The sequence below is a fragment of the Sander vitreus genome, chromosome 8, assembly GCF_031162955.1.
Source record: "Sander vitreus isolate 19-12246 chromosome 8, sanVit1, whole genome shotgun sequence".
Lineage (NCBI taxonomy): Eukaryota > Metazoa > Chordata > Actinopteri > Perciformes > Percidae > Sander > Sander vitreus.
In genome coordinates, this window is record NC_135862.1 from 15,415,473 (window position 1) to 15,432,080 (window position 16,608).

The 16,608-nt window shown below is 39.9% G+C and overlaps 2 protein-coding genes across 2 annotated transcripts in view; both read right to left on the reverse strand.

Moving 5' to 3' along the window:
• Positions 1-1,918: 1,918 nt before the first annotated feature.
• On the reverse strand, positions 1,919-6,222 carry fbxl22 (F-box and leucine-rich repeat protein 22). Its single transcript, XM_078257032.1, has 2 exons — positions 5,348-6,222; positions 1,919-2,267 (listed from the first exon to the last, which is right to left on the reverse strand). Exons 1-2 carry the CDS (start codon positions 5,797-5,799, stop codon positions 1,919-1,921), a joined length of 801 nt encoding a protein of 266 aa, XP_078113158.1. The 5' UTR covers positions 5,800-6,222.
• A 1,939-nt stretch (positions 6,223-8,161) lies between these two features.
• The window catches only part of usp3 (ubiquitin specific peptidase 3), a 15,872-nt gene continuing 7,425 nt past the window's right edge, over positions 8,162-16,608 (reverse strand). The window contains exons 5-15 of the mRNA XM_078257031.1: positions 16,501-16,582; positions 16,320-16,399; positions 15,469-15,582; positions 13,735-13,848; positions 13,297-13,446; positions 12,685-12,791; positions 12,431-12,511; positions 12,179-12,297; positions 11,929-12,042; positions 9,993-10,060; positions 8,162-9,357 (exon numbers count right to left, since the gene is read on the reverse strand). Of these exons, the coding sequence (XP_078113157.1) occupies positions 8,886-9,357; positions 9,993-10,060; positions 11,929-12,042; positions 12,179-12,297; positions 12,431-12,511; positions 12,685-12,791; positions 13,297-13,446; positions 13,735-13,848; positions 15,469-15,582; positions 16,320-16,399; positions 16,501-16,582 (1,501 nt within the window). The 3' untranslated portion in view covers positions 8,162-8,885. The remainder of the gene's footprint in view (positions 9,358-9,992; positions 10,061-11,928; positions 12,043-12,178; positions 12,298-12,430; positions 12,512-12,684; positions 12,792-13,296; positions 13,447-13,734; positions 13,849-15,468; positions 15,583-16,319; positions 16,400-16,500; positions 16,583-16,608) is intronic.

Here is a 16,608-nt window from a genome sequence, read left to right on the forward strand (position 1 = left end):
CAACTCAATATGCAAATATTCAGTTTCACTGGATAGATACAAGTACTCTTGAATGTATTCTCAATGCTTGTCTAATGACTTAAAAGCTAAATGGAATTTTTGAAATTGATCCTGTAGCCAAAACCGCTCTAACCACATTTCTCAGCTCATTCTGTTTAATGTAACCAAGCACCCAACCTGTCACAGGGCTGGGAGGGCCAACAAATAAACTTCAAACACAAACTATGTTCATGTTGTTTCATTACATATCACAAATCAGATCAACTAGCAATGGGACACTGTTTACCCAGATATATTATACTGCCACTGAATGCAATTTAGCCAAAACATTTTGCATGATGATGATCATTATAGAGATTAGAAAAACTTTATTGTCCATCACAAAGCAACTGAAAAAATTTAAACATTTAAGCCCCAAACATTTAATAGATAAGTATAAATAAAAAAACACACTCGCTAAGTAAAAAACAAAAGTCAATAGAAAAACACAGTATTGTGATGTTTCAAATGGAAATTTGCTACATTAGTACAATATCTGATGGGATGGAAATGAGCTTGTTCTTCATTAAGTTAGTCTCACTTTGCCAGACCCTCCTCCAAGGCACGCTGGAGGAGAGTCTGGCTACTCCACATAGAATTTGGGGATGGGAGGAAAACATGCTCTGGTTTATTGGCATTTCTTTAAACCGATCACAACGGAGCAATCCCGGAAGTGGAACGTCAAAGATATAGACTATCATTAAGTTGACCCTAGTCTATATCCTCAACGTTCCACTTCCGGGATTGCTCCGTTGCCGACGGAAATTCCGCCAGATTTCACTCATTTAGGCCGGACATCCGTTGCCTTTGGCTTTCTTTGTGTTGGCATTTTCAAACTCCAGTGGACTTATGACGACTATGGTTAACCTTTTCTCAGATCTCTGCAGGGTAAATCCAGACAGCTAGCTAGACTATCCGTCCAATCTGAGTTTTCTGTTGCACGACTAAAACAACTTTTGAACGTACACGTGTTCCACCAAAACAAGTTCTTTCCAGAGGCCATTTTGCAGCGGCACCGCAGCTTTTCCCGGTGTTTAGCACAACCCATGACGATTGCGCCGCGGTGGAGGAGGGTCCCTGCTGCAGCAGCAGCATGCAATAAATTTGTCACATGGCATTTAAAGACAGACACACTCACCTACTTTCATGTCTCACAATCTTATATAACAGGATTTGAATCACAGTCACAGGGCTACTTTGCCCTCGGAGAACCTTTCCTTCCAGCTCTTACACGTCTTGTCATAACAGAGACGGAGCACACAGTGCAGCCACTGTTCTTTTTTACTGTGTAGGTGTGCATAACTCCTCTGGGGTATGGTGTGTGATATTTCTAATCAAATTATCAAATGCTGTTAAATGAATAGTTTGACATTCTGGGAAATATGCTTATCCATACCATTTATAGCCTACCAGGCTGAACGGTCAATATATAGCTGGAGCCAGCAGCCAGTTAGCATAGTTTAGCATAAAGACTGAAAACGGGGAAACAGCCAGCCTGGCTTTAGCTTCATATTTACCGTGTAGATGTGATAGCGGTATTGATCATCTAATCTAACTCTTAGCAAGAAAGCATAAGCATAAGTGACAAACTATTAATTGTACCATTTCAATGTTTATTGATTATGAGTTACTAATAAGGCAACATGTGTATACTGTACACTATGAGACTTTATGGGGGTGTGTCTTGAATTCTCCCTGGTTAGGAATTAGGAATACATGGAATAGAAACAGCTTAAAAGCACATCTTTATAAGGAAGACTCATATTCAACAGGTTGTATAAAAAAAGTATTAAAAAAAAGGCTGCAAATACACTTCTATTAAATATAGATACAAATCTGAACAAAGACATCATAGTCAAGTTTTGATTAAGTATTACCTTCAGGAGAACTGCAGGACTTTCTGCAGTGTCCTCCTGAGTGGCACCCCCTCGTCAGGCTTGCTGTCTGGGATCATATCAGCGCTCCTATCTGCACTCAGCTGAATGCCCGGCCTCTTCTCTCCGACAGCCTGCAGCCCTGACTGAGTGATGTTCCTGCAAAAGTCCACCTTCACCTCCTCCAGACTGTGTCCATGAGCCACCACACCCTCCAGGCTGCAGTCAGTGATGCGTACGCAGTTCTCCAGGTGGAGGCGGCGCAGCTTCCTGCAGCTCTGCAGCACGGAGATCACATCCTGGTCAGTGATGTGTCCACAGCCAGACAGTGTTAGCCAGAGCAGGTTGGGACACCTGTAGCACAGACAGCAGTCAGTTACATCATTAACCAATGACAGGTTTCCACAAACGTGATGGAGTACAACTAGTACAGGTCATGTCACCTGTTCTGTGTCATCTTTACTCATCACACCTTAGGACATGTGTATTGGGGTCTTATGTAAGCAATGCTATTTGAATAGAATCAGATAACAGAGGAGAACATAGAGATCGGGGACCTGATCTGAGCCATGTGTGAATGAGATGTAAACAACACCACTGTAGGGCAGCAACATGATCTGTTTAATGATAGAGTAGTTTAATATCTAGACCGAGCTATCTTTTCTTTACATGCTGTCCCACTGGGCATGTGTTTCCACCCTCTACAAAGCTTTTGTGAATAAATGAAATATGGAGAACAATTACAGGATGTTTGATGAATTGTAGCATGACAAAAAATTATTTTCCCCTGCCTACTTTTACAGGAATTACTTCTAAAAAATGAATGTGAATTGTTGCTGTGAAATGCAATTATGTTTGGGTATCAGGAATGCACTGCAACCTACTGTCAGGCCGGCAGTACAGAGCTGGCAGACAAACACTCTGATGGCAACGGATCCAGGATGTCATTCACGTTCACTGATGCAGATTACATAAAGACTTACATAATCTTACCACTTTACCACATGTGAGCCAAACATATCCCAGTTGCCTGCAAGTGTGGTGCCCCAGTAACCTCTGAAAACTGGGATAGCACAGACAATCCACGTGCCCTGTTACATTGCTACATGGGGCCAATGTAGGGCTGTATGAGCCGATGTGACTGCACGGTATTGACATTAACCAATAAAAAACTAAATGAGGAGGTGGGAGGGAAGGGAGGTACACATGACAGGAATAAAAACTTCATCAACCTTTGTTAAATAATCCACCCTCTCATGGCACCTCCCCTCACTCTGTGCAGGTTTTTTATGTCTTTGTTTGTGTATTTCATTGTTAAACTCTAAATAAATATAATAACCTAGAATGTTTTTTCCAAGCTTTGAGTGAACAGTTAATGTTTCAGAAATATAACTTTTCCGGGGCTTTAAACTTCACATTGTAGTTTGACAACATGAAAGTAAAAATGCCTGGACTAACATTAAAAAAGAAATCAACTGTTGCCAAAGCTTCTTGTGCCACCCACACTGTATGGCATGTTGAGCATTATTTCATGTTGTATAATTCTAATACTATGACCTCAAGATAATCAAAGTCTAATAACTGACTTCTTTAATGTAGTCATCTGGCATAAGAGGAGTATCACACTGTAAACTACACTATAAAGAGGCTCAAAGACATGCAATGTTTCATAGTTTTTCCCCATGGAGATAAAAAAGAAAAGAAAAAAAGACAGACATGAGCTTGGCGTCAGAGTTTGCGTGGAGTCTTATTTATTCAGGAAGAGGCAGGCAGAGAAAGACGCACATGTTCATTCCTCTGACAGCAACAAAGAGCCAATTGTAGGCTCCACCTGCCTGCGCAACCTCCAGTCTGCAGCTGACTGGGAGGGTCTGCAGCTAAATCATTCTTTATCACCCCCACAGCTTCTCTGCGTCCCCTCCCACTTTGTCACGTGCATTTGCTCTCTACTCCCTTAGACAATTTGGGAGGGTTTATCAGTATGCAATGAGTGTGCCATAAGGGCGTTGAGATACAGCACCCAGACAAAGTAGGTGGTTCTAGTTTTGACTGGTCTCACAGCTCTCGTGTCTTGTGCTTCAAATTTCACAATACAGGAAATCCTCAAATGGGTCATACACTGAGCCAATGAGCCAGCCGCTCTTCCCTCTTCTCGTCCCGGCCAGCTGCGGTGGCCAAGCTCCCTCACATCAACGGTTATTACTGGCTGCCTTGAAGAAATTATCCAGAGACCTCATTACTCCTCTCCAGGCTGAGTCCTGCATGCAGCCAGCCACACACACAAGGCCAACACAGCTACATTTCAGTGACCTATCGAATCCAACTGTCACATCAATTAATAAATAAAATGTGATATTTGACCACAGTTATGTTAGTTAATAGAATCAGTCTGATATCCCACAGATGTGTCACTTTTCTGTCTCTATAGCCAGCTCCGGATACACCATCTGTCTCTAATGATTTTCTTCCCTGCCTCCTACAGCTAAACATGGCAGGTTCAGTAAGCCATGTGCCTCTAAATGAAAACTATTTTGTTCCCTGTGGTGGGTGTGAATGACCCTGAGAAACCCAGAGATTATGGGATCATCCTCAAGACACATCTGACCAAAACTAAAAAACTATTTAAGGTAAGAGTTTGAATGTTCATGTGTAACAAAAATGTGTGAAATCTCAGGCTCTTGTGAAAAGCAACTACAGGGGTGGACAAAACACCTTAAAATACATTGCATCCATGTTCAGTTTTAATTGAAGGTGTTGTTAATTCAGCACTATGGTCAAATTTAAGGTGTGGTTTGTACTGTTGTCAAGATCCTTAATTAAAAGTAAAAATACCACACTGTGAAAATACTCCACTACAAGTAAAAGTCCTGCATTCAAGTAAAAAAATAAGAAAGTAAAACGGTCCCTGCTGTCCGGTGAGAACCACAGATCTGTAAAAAGTAAACGTTTTATAAGCTCAAAAAAACAATCCAAGTTTTATTTAGTTTAAGAAGTAGGAGCATTTTCTCAAACTATGAAGGAACACTTAATCTTTAAGTCAAATGTGGAGATATTTTTCACTGCAGGAAGGGTATGTAACATTGTAATTTAAAAAGTAACTAGTAACTTAGGCTGTCAGACAAATGTAGTGGAGTTAAATGTACTATATTAGTACATTATAATGGTATAAAGTATAAAGTTGCACACAATGGTAATACTCAAGTGCTAATGTTTTCAGACTGGGGGGTGAATTACAGGATAAGTTTAACTCTTGAGGACTCTGGTCTCAAGTAGACATTGTTTTGTTTAAGGGGTCATAAGCCAAAAAGCCACTGCTTTAGATTAAATTATAGTTTGCTGTAAAGTACTAGTGTTGTTTAGTACACCCTCTGTTGGTCTATTTCATCACAAAATATACAGCAAAGCAGGAGGGAAAAGGACACACAAACACTCACATGTGGCAGACATGGGCCAGGAAAGTGCTGACCAGGCTCTCATGTTTACTGCAGATGTCCTTCTGAAACGAGCTTTTTAACCAGTCCTCAATGTTGCACACTTGCAGGACCCTGCTGGAGTACCAGCAAACTGTCAAGAAACGTAATGAGGGTCCCAGCACAAAGTTGTCCTTCGTCAGCTGACATGGGGAGCTAAAGTGGAGTAGAGTCCAGAGGCTAGGGTCCAGGAAGACCTCGCGCAGCTGATGACAGGTAAGAGACAAACTCCTCCGGCTGTCCTTGTCAAGGAAGGAGAAAAGGTGGAGGAGACATTCACGGTCGAGCTGGGTGAGATGCATGGTGAGCCGTCCCAAGACAGAAAGAAAGTGAGGCCTCGTCCCTGTGGTGGCGATAGGCCTGCTGGTAAGCAGCAACAATGCGCCTGCAGCCTGTATTGTGTGGCCCAGATACATGATGCCTCCTCAGGCACACGCTGGAGGCCTGCACATATAAGGTCGGGGAGTGTTGGCTATTTTGGGAAGACAACTGGCGTACACGGTCAAAGATGGAAGTGCCTGAGCCATACACTCCCTCTCCATCTGTCATGGCTCTCAACAGGCAGCAAGCGCTGGACTGAGCCAGATGTTTACACTGGCCTGGCCTAGTTCTCAGATACATACACACTGAGTGGCACCACACAAAAAACTGTGCAGAACGATTTCACATTTGTATTGTTCAATGCAGGAGAAGGAGTAGATGCCATTTTAAGAATCTTTAAATAGGTAATTTAACTTTTTGTATGGGAAACCATATCGGGCGCAAATTATTATTTGAAGCCGATTATTTTTAAATGTCTTAAAACATGTCTGGGGGGATCTTTAAGTTGTTTTTGTGTGCCAATGCAATTCTGATAAAATATTTTAAAGATAGAGGTGGTGCAACAAATGAATCATACTAATATTGTGTATGCTCCATATAGGAAGGAGAAAATAATATGAAGATCAAATTTAAATATAATGCAATCCACTACAAGACCATCACAAAGTCAAATGAGTTAGCCTCTGTGCACAGCATCAACAGCAATTAACATACGTTTTACATTTAGAGTATTGAACCTGTTGTACAGGATTAAATGAAGGCCTATAACAATACAACTTTAATAACCCACTTTTATGACCTTCCTGTATCACATACCAGGTAATTACATTACACAGCCTTATCATAGCCTAACCTAAACCTGGCAAACCTTTCATGTGAGTGAAAGTCACAAGCACAAACAGCTTACGTAGGTTTGCCTGAAGGAACACGGTCAACTATGACTCACTGTGTTTGAAATTGCTCCATTAGAGTGCAGAGGACATACTGAGATGACAAAACAACCCCGCAAAATACCATTAAATCCATGGCATCACTGAACACTACATTACCAGGTATGTCCTGTTCCCATTGCTATCACCAATCACTAAACAAAACTACAGGACATTGGGAAATGCCACTGTTGGGGAGGCTGATTACAGTCTGCACTCTAGGACTGTCATGATGTTCTTAACCAGACATCTGATCTGACAAACAAAAAAAGTAATGTGAGCTTATTATTAGCAGCTGTGATCTAGCCTCTCTACGAGGAAAAGAAAATGAGGGGGGGGGAGAGGCCACGTGTATCATTAATGGGGACAGAGTAGCGAGCCCAGAGCCACCTGTGAGCAGGAGAGGAAGAGCAGCTGTTCATCATCATACAGGAGTGCTTGTTCCTGCCTGAAAGAGGAGGCTGACTGGCTGGCACGTGTCCCGAGGGGAGCTTTTATGTGTGTGTGTGTGTGTGTGTGGGTGGAAATGTTCGCTAAAGGGAAGAGGAAAACAACACAAAAAAGGCTTACTAAAAATGTTGCTCTCTGCTTCAAGGTTGTACTTGGACATATCAAATGCTGTTTTCTATTACAAGACATAAGGGTGTTGGGGATAAACAATGTACCTTCTGGTGTGCATGTATTCAGCTTGACATGTGAAAGTACGGTTACTAACATGTACATCAAATTGTGCAAATATGGTAAAATAGTTTTTTTTTTATTTCAAATTGGCTTTCAAAGTTGAAAGCAACAGCATATATGCTGAGAGAATTATAGGCATAGAAGTGCATTTTAGAGTTTTGTTTGTCTTTAATTTAGAGCTGCAACTTATGATTTTCATCATTAATGAATCTGCCAATTATTTTCCTGACTAATTGATTAAATGTTTGGTAACAAAAAGTAGTGAAAAATACACCATCACAATTTCCTAGACCCCAAAAGTCTTCAAATCAAGTTTTTTTTGTCTGAAGAGCTGTCTAAAACCCAGGCATAATAAGCAAGACAAGTACACAGTAAATGCTCACATTTAAGAACCAAGAACCATTAAATGTTTGGCATTTTTGCTTAAAGAATGACTTCAATGCCTAGTAGATTATCAAAATAGTTGCATATCAATTTTCTGTTGACCTACTTATTGTTTCAGCTCTACAATAACTAACAATAACAGTTTAATCGATCAAGCCGCAAACTAAAATCAGTGAACACTAATCAATTGTATAAATGTTTCAATATTTTTCTAGTTATTACTTTTATAGTTCACAAATTTGAATCCTATGCAAAGGTGAATCATGAATAAACTCCACTTGGACTTTAAGGGAGACTTTTCCTTATGAGACAATGTGGTGGCATTATTGTCTTATTATTCTGACTTTAGTAATTTAAATAATAATGGGAGCTTCTGCCACTTAAAAGATTACTAAAAGCAGACATTAGCACCTAGTGGATCAGAAAATGCAATTTTTTTTTTTCCACGGATAAATCAAATATCTGAAAAAGATTATCCATTGTATTTTGTCATGTTAACTTTGTCCGATACATGTTTTTAAAAGAGAATTTCCTCGGCCTGTTTCTAAGCCCATTTCAGATCAACGTAAAATGACGAATTAAACTCCAGCATCAATACAGACAAACAAAACTATTTAAGAATGATCATTTCTTTCACATTGGTTCTGGTCAACAAGTTAAAACAACTTTCTAAAGCCCTAATTATCACTTGTCAGTCAATAAATGCATTGCATTCTATATCCTAAAATCTTCCCAAATAACTGGGAAAACAAAACTATGAGGTTCTCAAGAGGTGGAAATTACAAAATTAGAAACTTTAAAAACAATAGAAACTCCAAATATTGTTACAATGACAGTGTCTTGACACAATCAATCTCTTCAGTCTAGGCTAAACATTGCACCAACTGAGGTTTTCCAAGGCTACAGCTTTAGTTAATTATCTTAAACCTTTGGAATCTATTACATACAGAGAAGTCTACCTCAACTCAGGGATACAACATCAAGGAAATAAACACAAAAAGTCATATTACCAAAACTCAAGCAGCAAATTATACATGATGCTGTCAAGCAGGTCATAAACAACTAAATAGTTGCACTTGCATACATTAAACGTGGAAATTAACTATTTCAAATCAAGCACTGTGAGAAATGTGATTGAGGTGAAGACAAAATGGAGTGAGGAGCTGGTCTGAGGCAGTCTGACAGAATCATTGTGCAACGGCTTGTATAGCTTGGCTGGCTTCCTCTCTTGCAGCCTTGTCTGAGGTATCCCTATCTGTCGCAGCCTCCACTGAAGCTGTGTCGGCTTTATGCAGTTCAGCCATGTCTTCACCCACATTTTCCAATGCAGCATTATCTGGGGCTGCCACGTCCTGGGTATTCATGTGTGAGGCTGGCACATCCATCAAAACCATGTCTGTGGCAACCGTGTCTGCTGCTGCAGCCTTGTCCTGAGCATCTGCTTCTGAGGGACCACTGTCCATGGCTGCTGTGTCCACAGCAGGCTTGTTCCTGGCCGTCTTGTCTGAGGCCCCCTGTTCAGTCCTCTCCACGTAGAAGAGGATGTAGGCCTTGGCCTTCCTCACAGTGTCCTCATTGGTCAGAGTCACGGTGCTGTCGTTGAAGTGGTACCATCGACCCTCGTGGCTGCCATATGCTGTATAATGTCCTGATCCAACCCTGTGAACACAGACACACATATCACCTTCTGCTGTCTGGCTTCTTACAAGACTGCATGTATTGCTGCTGAAGTGAGAGGGACACCGTCAGCTCTGCAGTGCAACATTGCCACCTACAGGCCAAACAGCAGCAGTTTGATAAACAGTTATTGGCATACCTTAACGCATTTTTCAAGGACTCTCCGTGTTAATACCTTTCAGAGTTTAGTGGCTACATGAATTGTTAAACTGCAGCTGTCCACAAGGCTTTTCTACAAAATTGCATCTTAATTGTTTATACAGCAATTAGGTGACTGACAGCCAACTTTGGTAGGCAGAGCTGGTCGGCAGATGACAATGTTTAGATTCCCAGTTGAATAGTAAACTTTTTTTCCTTCTCCAGCTGGTAATTGTGCTACCATGGAGATAAAAGCACATCTTGCATGCATCTGAACACATGACCATCTGTCAGCTGAAGGGGGAAAACACCTATCGACTCCCAACAAGTCTGATAAATGCAAGAATGATGCTGCGGCACTCTGTGTTCATTAAAACAGATGAAGCTTTTATTTATTTTTTTATTTATATATAAATAATATATATACAATTTCAACTTCTTCGTCTGTGTATTTAAATAGGGGTACTTCATCTACTCACCCAGATCCATGATGGACTACGACAGCAACAAGGTCATACAGGCAGCTTTCCGGTAATGAATTATCTGGCTGCAAAAATAAAAAAGACAAGATAAGATACCTCTTTTCTGGGCTCTCAATTCCAACCAAAACATCATTCCTCAAAGATTTACAACTTAAAAGGAGACACTTGGAGCAGCTGGACATGTATGCAAGCCAGAGGTCTCAAACATAAAAGTCAGAAAGGTTTCACATGAAAATTATGGTATTCTTAAATTCCCCAAAACCTTGGTGGTTACAGAGTCAGCACGACAGAGGTTCACACCTGTTTTATACAAGGACGAGAGGCTCCACCAACTCCAAAATGATAAAACTTAAAGAATGACAAACAGGAAACTCAAGTTTACACTACAACCCCGCTCAGAGTTTAACAGATGCTGTTGAACACTGCCCCCTGGAGGCATCAGTTTAGACACTTCAGAGGGTAAACGCTCTGACCTTAGACCATAGACTGTGGTAAATGATGGACAAAGCTTCCGGGCCTGAAAAGTGAAGCCAATTCGGAAGTGCCTTAAACCTGCATTCTAAACTGGGGCGACTCCACTAATGGGCAAAAAAGAAGTCTGTTACTATAGAAGTCTATGGGAAAATAACCCTTTTTCTCACTTGATTTATTACCTCATTAAACATTTTCATAATGTGTGTAGGCTGTGTACATTAAAATAGCCTCGACCTTGTTGTAGGGTTAATTGGAAAGTTAATTGGAACATTTTGGCGCTTACAAATGTCTTGTTCAGCGTTATGCCAACCAAGTTAGCTAGCTACTGCTAGCGTTAGCTATTAATGTAAGGGAAAGTTTGCCGATTTTCTGTGGCAGTACCCAGAGGTCCGCGTTCACCCGCCGGTAAATCTCTGCTGGACGACTCGCTCCAGAAGGGTTGAAAATCTACAACTTTCCCCCTTTGGCATTAGCTTAATGCAACACCATTGCAACCTTAAACAACATAGGCTTGGCCGCCTCTTCCTCTTCAACTCCCCTCTCTCAAAAATCGTCAACCAAACCAAGAAACTCGAGGCTTCTAAACAGCAGTCCACAAACCAATGGGTGACGTCACAGATGTTGCGTCCATGATGGAATTTTAAGACAATTCCTATTATTTTCTAGAAGTAGTGTATCTCTGGTCAGACAGCAGAGGCCAACATTGATCTCTCTGGTTGTCAACTCGCAAAACTGTGGATATAAATCCATCATCAGCTGACTAAGAGGAAAATTCAGTTGAACTAAATCACCAGTTTGGCAAAGGAGCAATTGTAATTTATGTATATAAAAAGACCGTCTATATCTATATTTTAAAAAGTCTTTTCTTCATGCTGTCTGCGGGTCCTCTGTTTGTGCCCAATTTACAATACGGCCATTTTAGTTCATATTTCACATGCATTACCAAGTCAGTTGTCTAGCATTTCGCTTGAGATCTTTCCATGGTGTGACTAGTGTCTTGATTCATTTTTCAGTTACCAAACCATACCTCTTCATTACGAAGGTTTGAATTTAGCACAAGCACTCTAAGTTCTTGTGGTATTGTGGTGTTGCCTATAAGTATAACTGAGGCAATGTAAACTATGAACATTTCGCCAAACTTGTATCTCTTCTGGAATTTTAATATCATCAGACACAGAAAAGCAGGGATGGCTTATTGATAAAAGTTTTTGTGAGGATGTTTATTTATTTTGCAAAACTGCAGCTAATTTTGAAAGAGCACAGCTAGCCTCCGACTTGTTACGGTTCTTACTGTGGCACTAGTGTGGCCTACGAGCCAGGATTGTTTCCTGACTAAACTGCAGCACTTCCACATTCATATGTATTATTTCTTGTTTTTTCATAATTTTTAGACTGATTTCAAATGTACAATTTAAAAACTACATTGTGAAATTCTGTGATTTTTCGGTTTTGAGCTCACCTCAAGTAAGTAGCCTCTCATGTCCATGCCTTTCAGTGGAAATTCCACATAGGTATCCACCTTGTTTCTCAAAAAGGCCGTCCAGTGAAACCTTTTAAGGTGCAGACACAAAACCTAATAATACAGGAAATAAAACCAATCCAATTATACCCAAACACAACATTTTCCCCAACTACTTTACTTGCATGCAATAAACTTTCAAATGAGTAAATTGTTAAAATAAAAAAGGATTGAGAATTTCTGTCTCTACCTTTGGCAGCTTCTGGATCCAGAACTTCTTTGTGGATTTCTGTCGCTTTTTACACTTATGGCAATAGTACAGCTCTGTTTCATCAAGTTCTTCCAGGTCAGTGAAGCTACGTACACAGTCTAACACAAAAACCAAGTAATAGAAAATGGGGCCATTAATCTCAGGAGTACAGAATTAGAAACTAAAACTGCCACCCAAAAAAAAGAAAAAAAAAAAAAAAAGAGTCATTACCTCTGACAGTGGAAAACTTACCACGTAAAGTGCAGGTCGGCCCTGGCTCCTGGTCCTTACTTCTCTTTTGTCTGAACTGGCTGGGAATGTCCAAAGACAGATCTGAGTGAAAAAGAGTGGAAATAAATGATCTCATACCTGTTAGTGCTTTAATTTTATGTCCTTTAGTAACTGTTTGCATTCTTTCTTTTTCATTAAAAAAGGAGAAAAAAATACTGAGTCTTTTTTTCAACTTGCTGTATCTGGCTGTTCACTAACAAAGGTTGTTGTCTTACCAAGAAATGGATCAAACTTCCGAGATTCTGTTCCACATATCAGGCAGTTGACTTCATTCTGAAGTATGCCACCAAAATTGGATGTGACCACACTGGCAGTCCCATTTCTGTTCAACATAAAGCAGTTTTAATTAGGGCTGTCAATCGATTAAAATATTGAATCGCAATTAATCGCATGAATGTCCATAGTTAACTTACAATTGATCACAAATGAATCACACATTTTGTATCTGTTCTAAATGTACTTTAAAAAGGGGATATTTGTTCAAGTTTTTAATGCTCTTATCAACATGGGGGCAAACAAATATGCACCTCACATGTGGGAAAATAAAGGCTCACAAAAACATCCCTTTCTACTAAGTGGGATCAAAGCAGGGTGATACAAATGAATAAAAAAAAGAAACAAAAGTGTGAGATAAACTGACTTGGTGAAGGCTATGTGCAATGCAAGGCATATGCTGGAACGGGAGTTGCCTGGCTGCTGCAATCACGTGTGCACCATAAGTGTGCCGTCTATGTTCAATGTCCCACTGTCTGGCTACTTGCAGAAAAGTGTTTGGCGCATGCGGCAGAAACACATTCAACAACAATTGTAAGGTTGCATGTGCTTACATGCAGCATTTGCCTTCTGCAGTGGAGAGTCTGACCCCATCCTGAGGTGAGAGTGAATGAGCAGCCCCGTTGCGACTGTACTGGAGCTCCCTGTGGAGGTGGTCCAGCAGGTAACGCATGAACTCATGTGCATCCTGCTGCTGATAGCCCCTGGACACAAAAACACAGATTTAAATGGCATTAGTGTGATAAATCACAATAGTTTCAGTCTGTGATGCTTAATGCATCTTTGATAATATCTTGACTATAATATGCTACACTTAAAGAGATATTTCGATTCAAATCCAGCTCTGTGCCATCTTAGTGTGGGCATTGTATGCTGGTTTAAAATCGGCGAGTATCCCTTTAAGCAAATTGACAGAAAACAGAACTAAGAAGTAAACAGTTTATTGCTCCAGCATAATGAGCTTAATTCTGGCAAATACTCTGTTGGCATACCTGAAACTTGGCATGATTTTCCATATAGCATAAAATAAGGAGTCTGGACTGAAGGCCGTCTGGCTTCCTTGCCACAGGGAACAAAGGGTTTTCCTGAACTCCTCCACCAAAGACCTGTTCAATATAAAGCAACCCTGTTACCCTGCAGCACAACTGGGGACAATCAACATCTTAAGCCTGTCTAATACTCTATGGGTAAAACTAAGTTTACATAAGACACCAAGACTTATAAATACTTGACACACAAACACATAAACAACCTTGTCAGATTACATTACAATGTAGTGTTGTTTTTTCTGGTCATTCATTGTAGTAGTGCAGTGCCTGTTCAAAACAGGCCTGTTTGGAATGGGCTGATTGCTTGGCCTCCTGTATTGCTGCTTACAGCTTTCTCCAGAACCATTGTACTCCGAAATGACTTACAGAAGGCCCCTAAAGCACTTAATATGCAACCGTAGGGCTATACTACTGACTTACTGTGTACTTGTTCTTCAGTAGAAAACATTTACCTGACAGACAACGTTGCAGATTAAATTAAAATGTGATGCATTTACTATCCAGCATTATAAAAGAGTTGAAAATCTCCACCTTAAAGTACATTAGAAGGTTATAATCGTTAACAAAAACGAACGAAATAACGAAAACTAGGTGGAAAAAAAGTCGTTAACTGAAATAAAAATTAAAACAAGGCATTACAAAAAAACGATAACTAAACTAAAACTGTAATGTCTGTTTGCAAAACTAACTAAAATAAAATTATCGAGTAAATGTCCTTAGTTTTCGTCTTTGTCGAGGTCTTTCATAGAGCAAATAACGTTATCTTTCCGACCATGACATTTCCCTAGCTTATGTTAACAAGGTAAAGGAGAACGCAAAACCCCCTTTCCCCGAAACAGAAGCTAACTCCGGTACAAGGCATGGATGTATGGGTACAGGGCCAGGCAGCATGACAGAGACAACAGCAGGACAGAGAACACATAGGAGGGCTTTCACCGGCGACCTGATAGCTGCTGATTTGTAAATACGCAGGAACACCAAAAGCGGGAGGAAGCGTGGTTTAATATGTGTATTGATAATGGGATGTCTACACAACTGTGAGAGTCAATTGACTTCAAAAAGTTCGACACTTCACTCGAACCAAACTTCAAAACACCTGTTCATGTAAGTCTTCTTTAGTCTGTTGGCTATTTAGGTTTTTTTCACTTACACATCTTGCACTTACTGCGGCATCTTCCTGAAAGAATTTGCGCTGAGCTTCATATGTAGGCTACATTTTATGTACTGGTGTTATTGTTGAATACATTGTGAATACATATTTCTAAAATTGTACGATGTTTTTGTTGAGTTATTATTACACAATACTTTTTCTGACCTTTCTGAATCCTCCGACAAATAACCCATATTACAAAAAAAAGACAAACTAATAAAAACTATACTAAAACTAAGCATTTTCAAAAAATAAAAACTAAACTAGCAAACCCGCTTTAAAAACTAATTATAACTAATCTGAATTTGAAAACAAAAAGTCAAAACGAAATAAAAATAAAAACTAATGAAAAATGCAAAACTATAATAACCTTGGTACATTGTGCTGATAATGCCTCTAAGAAAATATTTCTGAAACAGTCATCTTCCATGATTACTGACAAATAACAATTTTCATTTGCTGAAAATATTTTTTTAGATCAATGCACTCAGCCCATAAAACCTCCCTCCTACAGAAGAGGACCTTACACACTGTTGTCCCCTTGGCTTCGGGTGTGGTACATCCTTCTTCCTGCCGTCTTACCACTGCGTAGAGCCACTGCAGGCAACTCCTTGAAATAACAGCTGAACTGCTCGATGTTGCTGTCAAGAAAAATGATTTTGTAATAACAGATTTGACACCTGAAATTAGCAAAAAATATAGCAGGCAGGAACATCCGTAAATAACCCTGAGTGGCCTAAGCACACTGTGTTAGAAAGGAACGGAGTACATTAAAGCCCTTTACATATAAGATGTTTTGGCTTTTTATTGCAGTTAAATCAAGTCTATATTACATTATTGCTGTCCCTTATCCAAATCATGCCAGTTCTTTTTAGATTTACTGATTCTTTGAATTACTTATTGACTTTTTAATGGGGAAACCAGTGTTGCCATGCAAGGATAATATAAATACAACTATTATACAACTAGAAATTCACAGCCATGAGTTAGCTTTATAAGAAGGTAGGTTTCAAGTTCATGCAAATTGATTTTATGACAGAAAACCAATGGCTGCCTGGAAATTAGGAAAACTGATTATTTAAAAAAATCTATGGCATGCTTTGGCAGTACTATAAAATGTATTTGATATAAAAAAAGGTTAATATGAAAACACACCAGTCCTTTGGGAAACAGAAAGAAATGTGTGTTGGCTGGGAAATCTATCCTTTGACTGTGTCTTGTTTCCAAGCACCCTGTGTGATTCCCCTGACTGTGCCCAAGACTGTATTAATAAAGGGTGACTGGTCGTGGGGCCCTGGGTCTACAGGGGCAGAGCTACTGATCATGCTGCAAACCCAGTTTATCAACAACATTCTTCATTTTCAGTGCAGAGCCTTACCTGAGGGATTGCAGAATTGCATTCATAAAGCAAGTGTTGCCTAAATTCCGCAGGCCTGTAGCACCTAAAGCCGCCCCATCCTGACAGAAAGAAGAAATGCATAAAGATATACATTCAATTTTCCTTTTTTATTTAAAAAAAATCAATAAAAAAATCAATCATAATATTTTCATCCACTTACACTGTCTTTCAACAACTTTCCATCTGGAGCTGGGCTTTCCTGGAGTTTTCTTTTCCTCTGTCTGTCACCCATCAGTGCTGAGCTTTAAGAGGGAAAAACATTTTATTT

Excerpts from the sequence above, each read along its gene's own strand:
- fbxl22 (XM_078257032.1), bottom strand. The coding sequence starts at position 5,799 with ATGTATCTGGGCCACACAATACAGGCTGCAGGCGCATTGTTGCTGCTT. Across the intron at positions 2,268-5,347 it reads CTGGCCCATGTCTGCCACAT|GTGTCCCAACCTGCTCTGGC; the intron begins GTGAGTGTTTGT and ends TCTGTGCTACAG.